Genomic DNA, 14,486 nt, shown 5'->3' with positions numbered 1-14,486 from the left:
ATTCAATGCATCAAGAATGTTTTTGAGACCTGTCCATCAAATTGTCCAAACTCACCAGCCTACTTAACTGTACAAAATGTAAGGTTACTTTTCATCACGAGACTCTGTCTGGCAATTAAGAAAGGACTTCGATGTAAGCTATTAAAAATTAGAGGCACCAGAGTGACAGAAGTAAAGTACAAAAAATACAAGCAACACAATTGTAGCTCTGAAAGTCTACCCTCCGCCCCCCGCTCTTGGTTCGTACAATAGCTGCTGATCAACGCTGTTCGTTGATTGAAAACCTGCAAAATCACCAATGTAACTTTTAGTCCAATTGTTCTAAGGTTATATTATGTTCACCCCCTGCGACCAAAAGTCGAGGCGTTCATTGCGATCTGACGTCACGATGTACAAGCCTGCACAAGCTCTGTACACCCTTTTTGCCGAACTCCCCCAAAGCATGGCCCTGGCTGCGTTGTTTACAAACGGTAGCAGTTCCCGGAAGTGAAAGAAGCACATTCAGCACATGCTAGTAGCTGGTGCATGTGATGCTTTTGCAATGGCAAGTAGTCACGCAACATCTAGCCGTTGCTAAATCAACGAGCGTTGTCTATACTTGACATTGTCGGATATAACTATTCATTATACATTTAGTGAAGAAACAACAGCTTGTCGGCTAGCCAGCGATGAGCCCTACTCCAACCCTAATCTACTCCTCTCTTGACAGTGTACATTTTGAGACTTTGCTACAGGTGATCACTTCCCAGGGATCCCCCCGATTGCCCTGTACAATCTACTTCAGCAAATTTGGGAAGAGTTACATTTTTTGTAATTTGCAGCATAGCGTTACACACAATGAACGGGACAGTCTCATTTGTATATTTAAATCGATCGTCTTACCGAGTTAAAACCGAGGTAATTATGAAAATGTAATCGTCGCCGGTTGTAGCCTAGATCCTACAGACATTAAGAGGCTGGGACGTTGGGAGAACACATGTATATGGTTGTCCGTAGTAGCTGGGGGGCATGGAGAATGTTACTGGTCCCTGTGATGACGGGGATGAGGTTGTAGGACACAGAAGTCAAAATGATGTATTCGTGACAACGGGCGCGATGGATCCAGTCCAAAACGAATCCACCTCCACACCGCTTGGTGAGTGATCTGGTCTGCCTCACCTTGCCAATATTTCGGGTTACCTTTTATTCAAATAGCTTCTATATAGGTACAGTACATATCACAAAGAATGTATGGGATGCTTGACAAACGTCAAACAACTTTGCACCACTGCTTGTCAATTTTTTACTGTGCATAAACATTTGTGTAGGCCTATAAGTAAGTGTACGTTTGTCAGATTTTCAGATTTTCTTTTAAACAGATTTTGTTGTCTACGGGTATGAAAACATTTGAAAGGATTAACCACACACACCCTCAGGCTTGTGTTTTGAGTATCATCACATGCTCATAAGCTGCGTGCCCTCATGTGGGAAGGGAACTCCTTATTTTATATCATTAGAGTATTAAACACAGCGCTGTGTGAGCAACCACAGGCTCCCCCCCACTCTATCATCTTATTCCCTAATACACAATTTTGTCAGATTTTGTCCTGCCTTCGTATATTTCTAGACCTCTCTGTTTTGACTTCTGTTATGTCTTCCTATGCAGCCAAAGATATCCCAACGGAGAGGAAGACAAGGGTGAAAAGGGAAAGAAGAAAAATGCTGAAGAAAAAATCCCCCGTCATCGATCATTCACCAGCCTCTGAGGGCTCTGCTGCATCAAAACAAGGACGTATGTATCAATTGTTTTTTTCCCCTCCTTGGATCCTTTCATTTAAATTTTGTATAGAAATAACAAACTTTCCGCATTTTCCAACATCTTATCTTGGCTCCAATGGATAGACCAAACAACTTTAACTTGACAATGTGGCTAGCAATTTTTGGCTCTCTGCTTAGCTTTATGCAGTACCGAAGACACAAGCTGTTGAATGTAGCATCATGCAACAAGTTAAAGACTTGACAAAATCGCTAGACTCATGCGTTATCCTGTCTACTTATTTGTAAGCGAAACCGTATAAATGCTAATTAATCGTTTTCCAAAGCAAAATGGAAATAAAAAACGTACAACTTCATGAGATTCATTGTATCATGTTCCAGCTCTTCAACTGGGTCCGGCTTGTATTTTTCTCATTTGCAGTCACAGAGTCCGAGTCGAGCCAGAAGAAGATGAAGAGGAAGCTAGGGGACTGCGGAGCCCGTGTGGACAGCGAAGAGGAGAAGAAGACGAAGAAGCAGAAAGGGAGCCAGCGCCCAAACTACTTTGTCTCTATCCCCATCACCAACGCTCAGGTCAGTGTCTGGAGGCCGATATCCCCATATACACAGACATGGAATGATATTTGTTTCAGTGTTGGTCTTCCAAAAGTAGTTGTTGCTTGCCTCCACTCAGGTGGAGTCGAGCAAAAAGTTAATACTTTGTTTTTGGTTTGATTCTATGGTTATGACGGAATTGGTTGCATCCGAATTAAACAAAACTCGCAGCTCCTTTTTTTTTTGTTGCCATTTTTTTCTACGTTACAGTATCCATGTAATATCTACAATGTTGGTTACTCAGCAGAAAATAGTATTGTTATGATGTCATTAGTTTTGATGACTTATTTGTGACGTTGAAGTTCGTATACCAAAGCCAAGCAGAGACACCGGGTGCAAGGGGGTTCTAAGTAAGGGGAAAGGGGCCGGCTCTCTCAGATATGAAACGTGTGATGAGCATGCATTCATATTGAAGTGTGATGACGTCTGCTGTTACAGATCAGTGCAGCTGTTGTTGAGGTCCAGGAGTCGGTGCTTCAACAGGAGCCCCGATTGGTCAAAGCGATGATCCCTGCCCCCACTTTGCACATGACCCTATTGGTCACTCATCTCGCCAGTCAAGAGCAAGTAAGCCTGTAAGTGAACGCACATACCCCCACGCAAGCATATATGCACTTACCCCTCTTTTGAGAGGGTTCGCAAATGTGTGCAATCAATTGTAAAGACGGATATTCTATAATACTTCAATCCACGGGATGATGGATCACTCCCCAACACACGATTTAATTTATCATGTTATCTTGGCCCTATTTGAGCTGACTTATTCAAGGATGGTCCACAGGTCTAAAGACTTGTAGTGGTTACACAATACACATATGTTTTGCATATATGTAACCACTAGAAGTCTTTAATTTTTTTTTATAAAAACAAAAAATACTATAAGAAATTACTGCCTTGATTTGAAGTGACAAATTGGTAATGCATTATATTGTAAGAAGGCCTTTTGTGTGGAAATAAAACGATACAAAACAAAAATAATTATGCCTCAAACAATTACCTTCTTGAATACCATGTATGTATTAGAGCAGAGAGAATATTTGAGAAAATCTGAGACGTTAAATATGCAACCCTTTGAAATATTCCCACATTCCAATGTCAGCGTACTTATTGGAGTGCTCTCAGGATGTGTAACGTCCAGGCCCTCCAGTGGATTTCCAGGCCCAATCCCATTGACCCCTTCCCCTTACCCCTCCCCCTTGTTTTGATGGGGTAAGGGGAAGGGGGAAGGGGTAAGGGTAGAAATGGGATTGGGCCCCAGTATGAGTGAGACCTAGGGGGCTCAGAGAGTGCTGTTGACGGTCACCGTTAATCTGCACTAAGAGGAAGATTGTGTCCTTATAACCACCGGATCCTCTCTTATGTAATGCGAGAGGAGAGGGAGGGAGGATTAGGTAGAGTTTGCCTGTCTGCTTATTGGTATAATATTTTCTCCCTTTCAGTGCAGCTACCGCGTTGGATAAGGCCATGCCCTCATTGGCCGAGCTCCTGGTGGGGCGGGACTTGGTGCTGCCCTTCTCTGGGGTCGGTCACTTCAGAAAGGAGGTTGTGTTTGTAGGGCTGGCCCCGGGACAACACAGAGACACGCTGGAGAAGCTGGCAGGTGAGTCACGCCCCACGTCACATATCGTATTAGCATTGTTTCTCTCCCCTCAGTTTTATACTATATTTCATGTTTGTGTCTGGTGTTTCACGGTGAGTGTGTAGTATGACTGTCTCAAATGTTTTCCGTGTGTGTGTGTGTGTGTGTGTGTGCATGTGTGCAGGGCTCTCTTGATATTAAAGGGCATTGTGTATACGCTCTATAGCAGAGCACTCTGCTACACCAGAGCTCAATACCACTCACAGCACCAAGGATACATTAGTTATACAAATGAATTAAATAACTTTTGTTGAATTCAAGGCCTTTTTTCAATGCTTAAGATTGCAACAAATCCTGGTTTCGTTGGTGATAAAGACAAATAGAAGTTGGAGATTGGTTAGAATATTGGTTTGACATACATCAGATTCTGTGCCGTGCTCTAATTTAATGGAAATATAACGCATTGAAGCAATGATTTTTTAATTAAATAAAAAAAATTGCATGCAAAGGAAGTGCTCACGGTTTCACATCAATTAAAATGTGAATGTGTGTGCTCTCGCTTGTCTTCCGTTAAAGCGTCAGGGTGGCCCACTAGTCTCATATAACGTAGAGAGAATGAGCAGGGAGAATCCTTTATCTATGCGTTTATAGATTATTCAATAGTTTAAACCAACAGGGTGTGTAAATAAGGATAACTCTAGGACTTTTTTTTGTGCAAACCTAAAAAGAAAGACGCACGGGCAGAGTGAAGACCATTCCCTGCGTTGTTAAAGAGCCAGTGTCAAAACAGGGATTATCTTTCACCACAAGATGGCACTCTCTCGGAGTGTGTTATGTCGTGTTAAATAAAGTGGGATATACAGCAATTGATTTTCAGTTGGATTTTATTTGTACAAAATACAAGACAAAAAACAAAATACAACTTATAAATCGAAGGAACCTCATCTTTTGACAACCCTCGATGCTGTTTTGTTGCCATCTGCAACGTCATTGCTACCAGTAAATCCTACACACCGCTTCTGTTAATATTAATAAGTGGTATTACTTGGATTGAATGTGGAAACGATAGCAAGAACTAATGTGACTGGCTTTGCCTGTAAGAGCTGTATACGTTTACACATCATAACCTATTGATCGGTGCTTCTAAGTGGAAGTATAGTTCCATCTCCTTAATGGAAGACGCATAAATGGAGAATGCACAGATTCACAGGCAGACAGGGAGGCAGACACGTAGAGACAGACTCAGGAAGTCTTTCTCTTCTATCCTCTGCCCTCCATGACCCCTTCCTGCCACAAATATCCTCTTCGTCATCACGGTACTACTCTCTCTTTTTCCCACTCCCTATGTTGCTCCATGTCTCTCTCTCTCTCTCTCGCTCTCTCGCTCGCTCGCTCGCTATCTCCCTCTTGCTCTCTTCGTCTCTTGACCTCTCACTCCCCTCCCTCACTATTGATTGCATCCTACCTTTGTTTGCTCAAGTCGCTTGTCCAAAAATAGCATTGGTCTTCACCAGTTGTGTTAGTGTGTGTGGGTGACTTTTTCACCTGGACCCTATCTTACGGTCGTTTTGCGCCCAAGGGAAAAATGCGAACAACAATTTGTCAAAATTGTTCCAGTATTGATTGAGAACGCTCCAGCCGTAATCCTCAAAAATGGGCTGCAGTGTATTCCTTTGGGGCAATAACATCCTGTTGGTGTAAGGCCTTATAAAAGTGCTCGTGTTTGCCACTGACAGGCTCATATTAAATTCGAAAGGGTCCCTTCAGAGGGACAATCACTTTTAGAGGGGCGTACATTGATGCGGTGCTATACCCCAAAAGGATTACCTTGCAGCGAGTTTTCTCTTGTCTGCAGTAGTAAAAAGAATATATATATATATATATATATATATATATATATATATATATATATATATTGTTTTCCTCAAGCTTCACTCACCTGCTAGTGCAGTCAGATTAAATTCAATAGCAGATTTGGTTGACTGTTGCTGTTACTTGGATGTTCAAGGGGGATGGCTCTGATCTGATCCCTTTCTAAAATAAAATGTCTATTTCATTGGAAACTTAACATCCAATTTAGTGCTCTACTTTGGCCAACACAAGCATCAACTCTGGCACACAACGAGAGGGCCTGCGTTGTTTAATACATAGTAACCTGCCCACACTAATGTTGTCTCTTTTTTCATTTTGTCTGTACACTGCAATTTGTCTCGCCACTGTCTCTGGCATTAGGAAAACATCAGTGGAACATGACTCATAGTTTATGGATAAAATAAAAGCTTTCAGACCAGCTTTCTAAAATGTGTGGTTTATAACATAATGAAACAAATACTGTGTGTGTGTTTGTGTTGCAGAGGTTTTGCAGAGGTGTTTTGAGGAGCAGGGTCTCCTCCAGGGAGAGTGCCGTGGGTTTGAACCCCACCTAACTATTATGAAGCTTTCCAAGGCACCCAAACTACGCTCCCAGGTACACAAACTGTCACACTCTCTCACTCTCTCTCTCTCTCTCGCTCTCGCTCTAAACAAACGAAAATGTCAGGTACCTATACGGTATAGGTACCTGTGTGTTTACCTGAAGGAATAGTTTGGGTATAGGCTATACCCAAACTATTCCTTCAGGTAAACACACACACAGATACGTAAACCATTATCTCAGGTACCTATACCCAAACTATTGCTTCAGGTAAACACACACAGATACACAAACCATTATCTCAGGTACCTATACCCAAACTATTCCTTCAGGTAAACACACACACACACACACTCAACAAACTATTCTCGCAGGTAAACAAACACACACTAAACAAACTATTCTCTCAGGTAACACGCACACTAAACAAACTATTCCCCCAGGTAAACACACACGCAGATACACAAACTAACTATTCTCTCAGGTAAACACACAACAAGCTAAAAGTATTTGATGTTTGCTGCAGTGAAACAGTTGACAAACTGTAAAATTTGGTTGAGTGTCGGGGGTGTGGGGCAAAGACGAGGGAGAGAGACCGGAATTAGTGAGCAGGAGCAGGAGAGTGATGGGGGAGGGAAGGACTGAGCGTCTTTTAAAAAATAAATCTATCCAACTGATAACGCTGTATCCTGTCTGGCGCCCGTCAGGGGGGGGGGGGGGGGGGGGGGGGGTGGGTGTGTGTGTGTGTGTGTGTGTGTGTGTGTGTGTGCGTCTCTGCCCAAAAAAAGGAGTGGTGAACTCAGAATAATGCATGCATTACTTTCTTTGTTGAACAATAGTTATACACATAATAATTATAATTCATTCTACAGTAATATAATACTTTATTTGTATTGTACTATTACTAGTTAGTAACAGTACTTGATGATTAGTTTAATTTCTTTTCCTTTTACTTGGTCCTCCTTCATGTCTCCCAGGGCCTAAAAAGAGTTAATCCCGATTTGTTCTCCAGCTATACGGACAGGTAGGTGGTTGTTCCTACCTACAGTTAGCCTCATCTCTGTACTAGATTAACTTAGTCTCCACATCTAAGCAAGCACACCTATCCAAAATAAATTGGTTGGTGCAGTAAATGAGCCATTTGATGTTGCCAGTGTTCGCAAGAGTTCAAACATAAAATGAAAGTCTGTCAACGTGCATTAGCATTTATTGATGTAGGACCTGATCCATGACGACGTTTTCATTTAGGTGGTTGTAGATAGTGTTTCTGCTATTGTCGGTGTGAATATGAGCTCATGTTCCCATGCAGGTTCTTTGGAGACCAGAGGGTTGACCGGCTGGATCTCTGCTCCATGTTGAAAAAGAAGCAGGAAGATGGGTATTACCACACCGAGAGCTCCCTCCAGTTAGGTCAGTCTGTGTGGAGAACCTCTCGAACGCCCTCATTCTGTCCCTCTGTCTCCCTTGCTTTGATCTTCTATTTTTCCTTTTCCCTACACACACACACATCTCATTATGGCACAACCATCATTGTTTGCAGTGACAGTATATTATACTATTATGGCACGGTTAAGTTACATTTGTAATTTGGATACTAGTCAAACTATTTAACTGAGTAGTTCTGTTCCCTCTTTGAGCCCCCAGAGGGCGCTATTAACCCATATAGGGCTTTCCAGGAGCTCAGTTATCTAAACAGTTAAGCATTCTGGACGTATTTGGTCATTCAAAATCATCAAATGATGGGCGTTTATGAATCGAAACTTAAGTCGTAAGTGTTACATTTGTGAGAGTGAGCAAGCGATGAACTGTCCTTTATTTTTTTATAAATGCCTAATAAATGCCTGTTGATTTCGCATAAAGTAAATACCCCCCCAAAAAATCCTGTCCCTGCTCCCCTTTGTGACAGCGTAGCCACAGAGCGCCTTTAGCACGCCGCAGCTCTCAACGCCACTTCAGTTGTGTGATGGACTCGCCTGCTAATTAGCACGTAGCACTGATTTCGCAGCACCATCACCCCCTAAAGAGACTGTGTGTTCCTCCACTGGAGCTTGTCCACTGCCTGCGGGGTGGGGGGGGGGGGGGGGGGGGGGGCGTGTCTGGCTTGTAGCCCATCATCTCCCCATTGATTGGTTGGAGCGAGAACCAAAATCACAGCAAAGGTCAAGTCTAGGTTAGGCCTGGGTATTATGGACATCCACTACTGTGGAGGACAGGGAAATAACAAAAAACCCTATTGCATAATAACATGAAAAAACCCAAGGAGATGAGTGGCCTAGTAAAAACGCAGTTGCCCCTGTTTGTGTTTTTTATGTGTGTGTGGTCTGATGCGTGCCAGTGTAGGATGGCGATAGATATGGATCCATAACACATACTGATCCATGCAAATGGAATAAAAAGGCTATACCCATGTTTGTCTTTATAAGGGCATTAACTGTCCAGGCTACATAAGGACGTAGCACTATGCTCAATTTTGTGATTCAGTATTTTACAGCTTGAGTCGATTTTTATAGCGGTGCCAGTTTCAGTCATCTCTTCTTTTTTTTTTTACCAAATGACACCATTAACGTGTTGGCGATCGTCCACACACACGTGGACACCATCCCTGACTCTCAGCCAGTGTGGCAACGTGGAGGGTGTTGACACCCATACTCAATGCTAGAATGTCCTTGTGGTCTTATGCATGCGTTGTGGACGAGAGGACGAGTGATTATGGAGAGGGTGGCAGAGAGAGAGACGTGTGGGCGTGTGGGAGGAAGGGACGACAGGAAGAGTGGCCCCACTCACACACTCGCTGTTATTGAAAGGCGGGAGCTCTAGTCAAGGGCTCTCCTTCCACAACAAAGCGTCCAAATTATGGACTTCTTCATATTTTTCAAAAGCAATTCACGACATACCGAGGAAGAAGAATGACGCATGACTGTGGGATTTGTACAGATGTTTATATATTTCAAAATAGATAAAAATCCCCCACAAAATTATGTATTGCCAATAAACAGAAATGACAGATTAGGATGAATCGAGTCCTCATATTAGATGGAAGCTAAGGATCTTTGTATCCCCCCCTGTGTGCGGAGCAACCTGAGTTTTAAGTTTAACCAAACAGCGTTGTCTTCATCAAATATTCAGGCAGTGCGGGAGATTTGATGGAAACAATTAATATTGCATTAGCAGAAAAGGTTGGAAATAATAAATGAATCCAGGTCCGTAAGCAAGGGGCCGTAAACATATCGATCTGCTTTTGACTGATGAGTTTGCGTGGATGTCAACGTGTAAAAATGAATTGAATTAATTATTCATACATTTGAAATGGTATATTTTCTTTAGTTTGGATTTGATCTCTCTTTGCCTCATGATATCTCCAATACACAATTTCTTTTCTTCCTGCTTCTTCCATACAGAACTGACTCCCTCTGTTTCTCCCTCCTGGTCTCTCTCTTTCTGTCTCTGTGTGGTTGACCTTGATGTCCTGCCACTAGTCAGAGCAGGTAGAAGATGAGGGAATGAGATCCTCTGGGAAATGGACACAGGCACGCATACGCACAGTTGTGTTGTAGTACGCAGCCAGCTACACACACCGAAAAAGTGCCTTGTGCTGGATCAATGGTATTCCTCAGAGGGTCATGGCGGTTTACAAGGGGATGAGTTCTGAAATGGAGGCGGCAGTGTGTGTTGGTGGTAGCAGCCAGAAGGAGCGGCTGCTAAAGGGTCATGATCTTCAATCACTGCTGGTGGACACCTGGGGCCGCCCGGCAGTGTCTAGTTCCTCCGGAGTATTCTCTTCAAGGTGTGTTTCATTATTTCAAGCACGTGTTGTGCACATCCACCTTTTGTTTAACCTTAAACCAAAACCCCCCTTTTTTTTTTTTGTCTGTTTTAATCATTTTAATGAAATTAAGTGAGCTGCCCAATCGTATTCCTTCGTTAGCTGGCAGCTAAGCAACCCTAAGCAAGTGCTCCTGTGCTCCACATAAAACGACGTACAAACGCAAAGAAGACCGCTGCTACGGTGTCCCGTCGTTATTGACCCACAATGGAGATGCTAAGCTGGGTATTGGCCGACGGGTACCCCTCCTGTGTCCGCTGACTATGGACTGTAGCTGCAGTAGGAGGCGTGTGGACCGGGACTGCTCAAAGCCACAGCAGTGAGGCTGGGAGAGCGAGGCATGGCCTCCAGTGATGCGTAATAGGAGGGTAGGGCCCTCATCTGTGGGAGCCCATTACGTCGCCTCCTGTCCGTCAACGAGGTTGTGAACAATGTGTCTGAACAAGACACATTCTCTATTGTGCAGTCATATCCATTTAGCTTCAGCCTGCTATTTGGCCTTATGTATACCGTTTTTTTTTGTTTTTTTTAAATATGAATTCCTTGTCATCAATGGACCTAAGCGATGGTGGCATCTCTGCAGAACCCTCTTGCTGCTCTGTTCTCTTCAGTTTGCCCCGTTTCCCCCTACATGAACGGAAGAAGCCATTAAGGCAAGATGCTCATTCGCCATCGCACCGCCATCCATTTAACCTCTTCTGGTTGTGTGCTAATTAAATGAGCTGATTTCCATCGTCCCCAATGATCACCCTCCACCCACTTCACTAACGGAAGAAGGTGGGGGTGGGGGGGGGGGGTTTGCCATGGACAGAATGGCGGTAACAGATGTGGCGCGGGTTCGAATCCAGCTGGTGACCGCCCGCTTGGCACGCTCCCGTCGGCCGGGGCTACGTTGTGCACGCCAGACGAGACACGGCTGCACGGCGAGGTTTGGAAAAAGAGCTGAGGGTTGTAAAGCAGTCGTGTCCGTTTGAATTTAGACCGAAGGGAACAAATATGGCTGAAGAACACGGCTCCTCAGAACTAGGTCACTGAATAGTAAGCACCTATTCCCCGCTCACGCTCTGCCTCCCGCTCCCTATCTATCTCTCGCTTGCGCTCTCCTTGCACACTAGCGCTCTCGCTCGGTTTCCCTTGCCCCCTCTTTGTCTCTCGCTCGTTTGCACTCTCTCTCTCTCCCTTGCTCTCTCACTCGCTCTCTCTCCCTTACTCCATCTCTCTCGCTCTCGTTCGGTCTCTCCCTCGCCCGGACTCTCGCACCCTCACCTTGCTTGCACCGTCTCTCTCTCTGGGTGTGTGTGTGTGTGTGTGTGTGGGTCTGTTTGTTTCTGTGTGTTTCACATGACTGTGTTCTGTTGGTCTTGTGTCCATACCCAGACAATGATCTCTCTCACAGCAGAACATCATGTTTCCCCAGCGTGGCTCTAGGGGCTCGCTGTACCGTGATGACTTTAGTGAGGCAGTCCTGAGTGGTGGACAGAGTGAACCACGTGTTTTTAAATGTGCATACATTTCCTCAGCCAAACCGGAATTCACGGTTATTATTATTTGATTTTATTTTTTTTGATCAGATTACTGTTGTATGGTTGTTCCCAGAATAATCTAGCGTGGACACAAACTGTGAAGAGGTTTAGATGAACATACACACACAAACTCAGTTGACATTACGCAACATTCGCTTTAGCTCTGTTGTGTAAGTCAGGCCATTCTTTTTCTTTTCGAACCTACCCTCTAGACCAGTGTTTTTCAACCTCTGTTCCGCGTACCACATGTGGTATGGGGTGGTATGTGGGATTTTATCCCGGAAATAGAAATTAGGTAGAAAATGTAATGCAACATATTGTAGATATTTGTTAGATGAATATAGATTTACGGCTTGTTATTATTATAAAGAAACTATTGTCGCTTTGTGTATTCCATCATGGGTTTTCTATTGGGGCGTTTTCCACTGATGTGTTGTGTACAATTGTTTGCTTAACAGCACACTGGGAGCACAAACAGAGTGGCCGATTATTCCTGTCCACTGATTCCCACTGGCCATGGCCTTCACGCAATAATAATTGTGTATTAAGGCGTTGTCACTCTACGCTCAGCCACCGCATGTGAATTTTATCCCTTTCTGACCGTTTGCATGTGAATTGGTCGGCGAAAGGTCTGGATGACAATTTATATCTAGATTCAAAGGTTGGGAACTACTGCTCTCGACTTTAACAACAGGTGTGTGTGTGTGTGTGTGTGTGTGTGTGTGTGTGTGTGTGTGTGTGTGTGTGTGTGTGTGTGTGTGTGTGTGTGTGTGTGTGTGTGTGTGTGTGTGTGTGCAGAACATGGTGAAGGTCAAATGCATAACCATGAGTTAGCCATGTGGCGGCTGACTCAGAAATTGTTCAAGCTGTTCTGAAGGCTGATTCATTGGTCAAAGGAGGAGAAGCAGCATTTCACGGCGTTCGATATGTACAATAATAGGGCTTTCCCCCATGACTATAGACTGTGTACTAAAGGTTCTGAGAAAGAAAGCCCAGACACGGATTGGACAGGGAGTGCCATGGGGAAAAAAAGAGATGGAAAGATCGAAGAGGATAAAGAGGAGAACAAGTGAGATTAAACGGACACATGAGTGAGGGACAGTTGGAGAGAGAGAGAGAGAGATTAAACTGAGGCCTGGGAGGGTGGGCGAGCCGGGGGAAATGAGCCGGCCACGGAAGGGAGGGAGGAAGGAAGGAAGGAAGGGAAGGAAGGAAGGAAGGAAGGAAGCTAGAGAGAGGGCGCAAGTACAGGGGACATTATGGAGCCTTTTAGAATGAAATATTGGTCCAGGAAAAATAAAGATGGAGCAGCAGAATGGTGGGTGTGGTCGAGCAGGGGGGGGACGCAGGGTGAAGAGAGAGGGGAGGAAAGGGAGGGAGAGCTAGAGGAAGAGAGGGGTGGTGATTAAATGGGAAGTGCTGTGGCCCGGGAGAATCCAAGCACCAGCGCTGACAGCTTAAGCGACTAAAAAAGGGCTAGACTCTATATCGATATTATTTCCTTCTTTTTCTTTTTCATACTATGCTCTTTTATTCTAGACACATTTCTGCTTATTTGAGATCTATTTTAATTATGCTAGGCATTTTCTTTTTTACACAAAATGTGCTCGTTTTTTAACTGTGTATATACTGTACATGCCAATTAATAAATTAAGAAGCAACCAAGCCAACATTTCCTTCCCTCACGCTTTTTACCTTGTCCTCCATCTTCTAATTGCCGTCATGCATCACCCTGTTAGTATTTATTAATAGCTTCATTAGCTTGCGTGTATACTTAATCACACATGCAACATCCTGCGAGTGTGTGACCTCCTTTTGTGTTTAGGGATAAGCCAGCATCAACAATGTCATATTGTTGCCCACCTGACTGTCTTTGCTCCCTGGGGCAGAAAAGGGGGATTCCCTTTTCCACCACCATGGTTGAGAGGTTTCTGAAATTAGTTCAGGAGGTCAGATCTCCCCCCCTTGTGTGAATCAATTATCGCAACCCCCAAAACATCAAGTGACCTCATCAATAACGAGATATTGGCCAATAAATAAAAATGCATCCAAACATCGGGTCTTAACGGAGTGGACGGCAGCACGCGATTCCCATCAGTGGCAACACAAGCCAAGGCTCCCCGCTCGCACCCTGGGGGGGTTCACAGTTTAATTAGGGCCTTCGTGGGGCTTTCAGTTGATTGGCCCTAGCCTTGAGCGCCCTCGTCTTTGTCCACCGGAGGACGGATGATGAGTCTCCCTGACTCAGCCTTCGTCTCCTGATAAGGCTCCGGGGAAGACGAGACGCTCTGTCTCAGCGAGCGGGATGGGCTGAGGCGGTGTGTGTGTGTGGGGGGGGGGGGGGAAGAGATGGATGGGTTGAGACAGGACGGTTTCAGTATGTAAAGGGGGCATTGGCGGATTGCATGCAGGATAAAATAGCAAAAGGAGAAGCATGAAATATGGCTGTGTGTCGTGATCAACGTTGTAAATGTCAGCACGATATGACAGGAGATGGAGGCTGGAAGTCTGGGCCAGGCTATTACCAATGGTGGATACGCTGCAGACGTGCGTTTATTGATTGGCCTAACCCCTTGCAACCGTATACTTGTGTGATGAGATGAGTATACGTGCGTGTGCCGGTGTGGTAATGGTAGACCATTTGGACCCCGTCATCATTAGATGATAATAGTACTGATTTGTTTGCTATTGTTTTCACGTTTTTTTCCCCCCAAAGTATCTGGTCTAGTGCAGATCGATGAATACAATCTAAAAGGAATACAGACGATGTGTTCTATGGAGTTGAGTAAGCTGTTTTCA

At 44.4% G+C, this 14,486-nt stretch overlaps 1 protein-coding gene across 3 annotated transcripts in view; it reads left to right on the top strand.

Moving 5' to 3' along the window:
* Positions 1 to 464: 464 nt before the first annotated feature.
* The window catches only part of LOC132449451 (A-kinase anchor protein 7), a 30,019-nt gene continuing 15,997 nt past the window's right edge, over positions 465 to 14,486 (top strand). For 2 of the 3 annotated variants that reach the window (XM_060041093.1, XM_060041092.1), the window contains exons 1-8: positions 469 to 1,135; positions 1,646 to 1,771; positions 2,177 to 2,328; positions 2,788 to 2,924; positions 3,789 to 3,949; positions 6,283 to 6,395; positions 7,319 to 7,365; positions 7,651 to 7,751. In XM_060041093.1, the coding sequence (XP_059897076.1) occupies positions 1,009 to 1,135; positions 1,646 to 1,771; positions 2,177 to 2,328; positions 2,788 to 2,924; positions 3,789 to 3,949; positions 6,283 to 6,395; positions 7,319 to 7,365; positions 7,651 to 7,751 (964 nt within the window). In that variant the 5' untranslated portion in view covers positions 469 to 1,008. Of the gene's footprint in view, positions 1,136 to 1,645; positions 1,772 to 2,176; positions 2,329 to 2,787; positions 2,925 to 3,788; positions 3,950 to 6,282; positions 6,396 to 7,318; positions 7,366 to 7,650; positions 7,752 to 14,486 lie in introns of all 3 variants that reach the window. The other variant, XM_060041094.1, reaches the window with a different exon arrangement.

Source organism: Gadus macrocephalus, chromosome 21, assembly GCF_031168955.1.
Source record: "Gadus macrocephalus chromosome 21, ASM3116895v1".
In the NCBI taxonomy this organism is placed as follows: Eukaryota; Metazoa; Chordata; class Actinopteri; order Gadiformes; family Gadidae; genus Gadus; species Gadus macrocephalus.
Note: the sequence above shows the minus strand (reverse complement) of the source record. Positions and strands in the feature narration are given on the sequence as shown.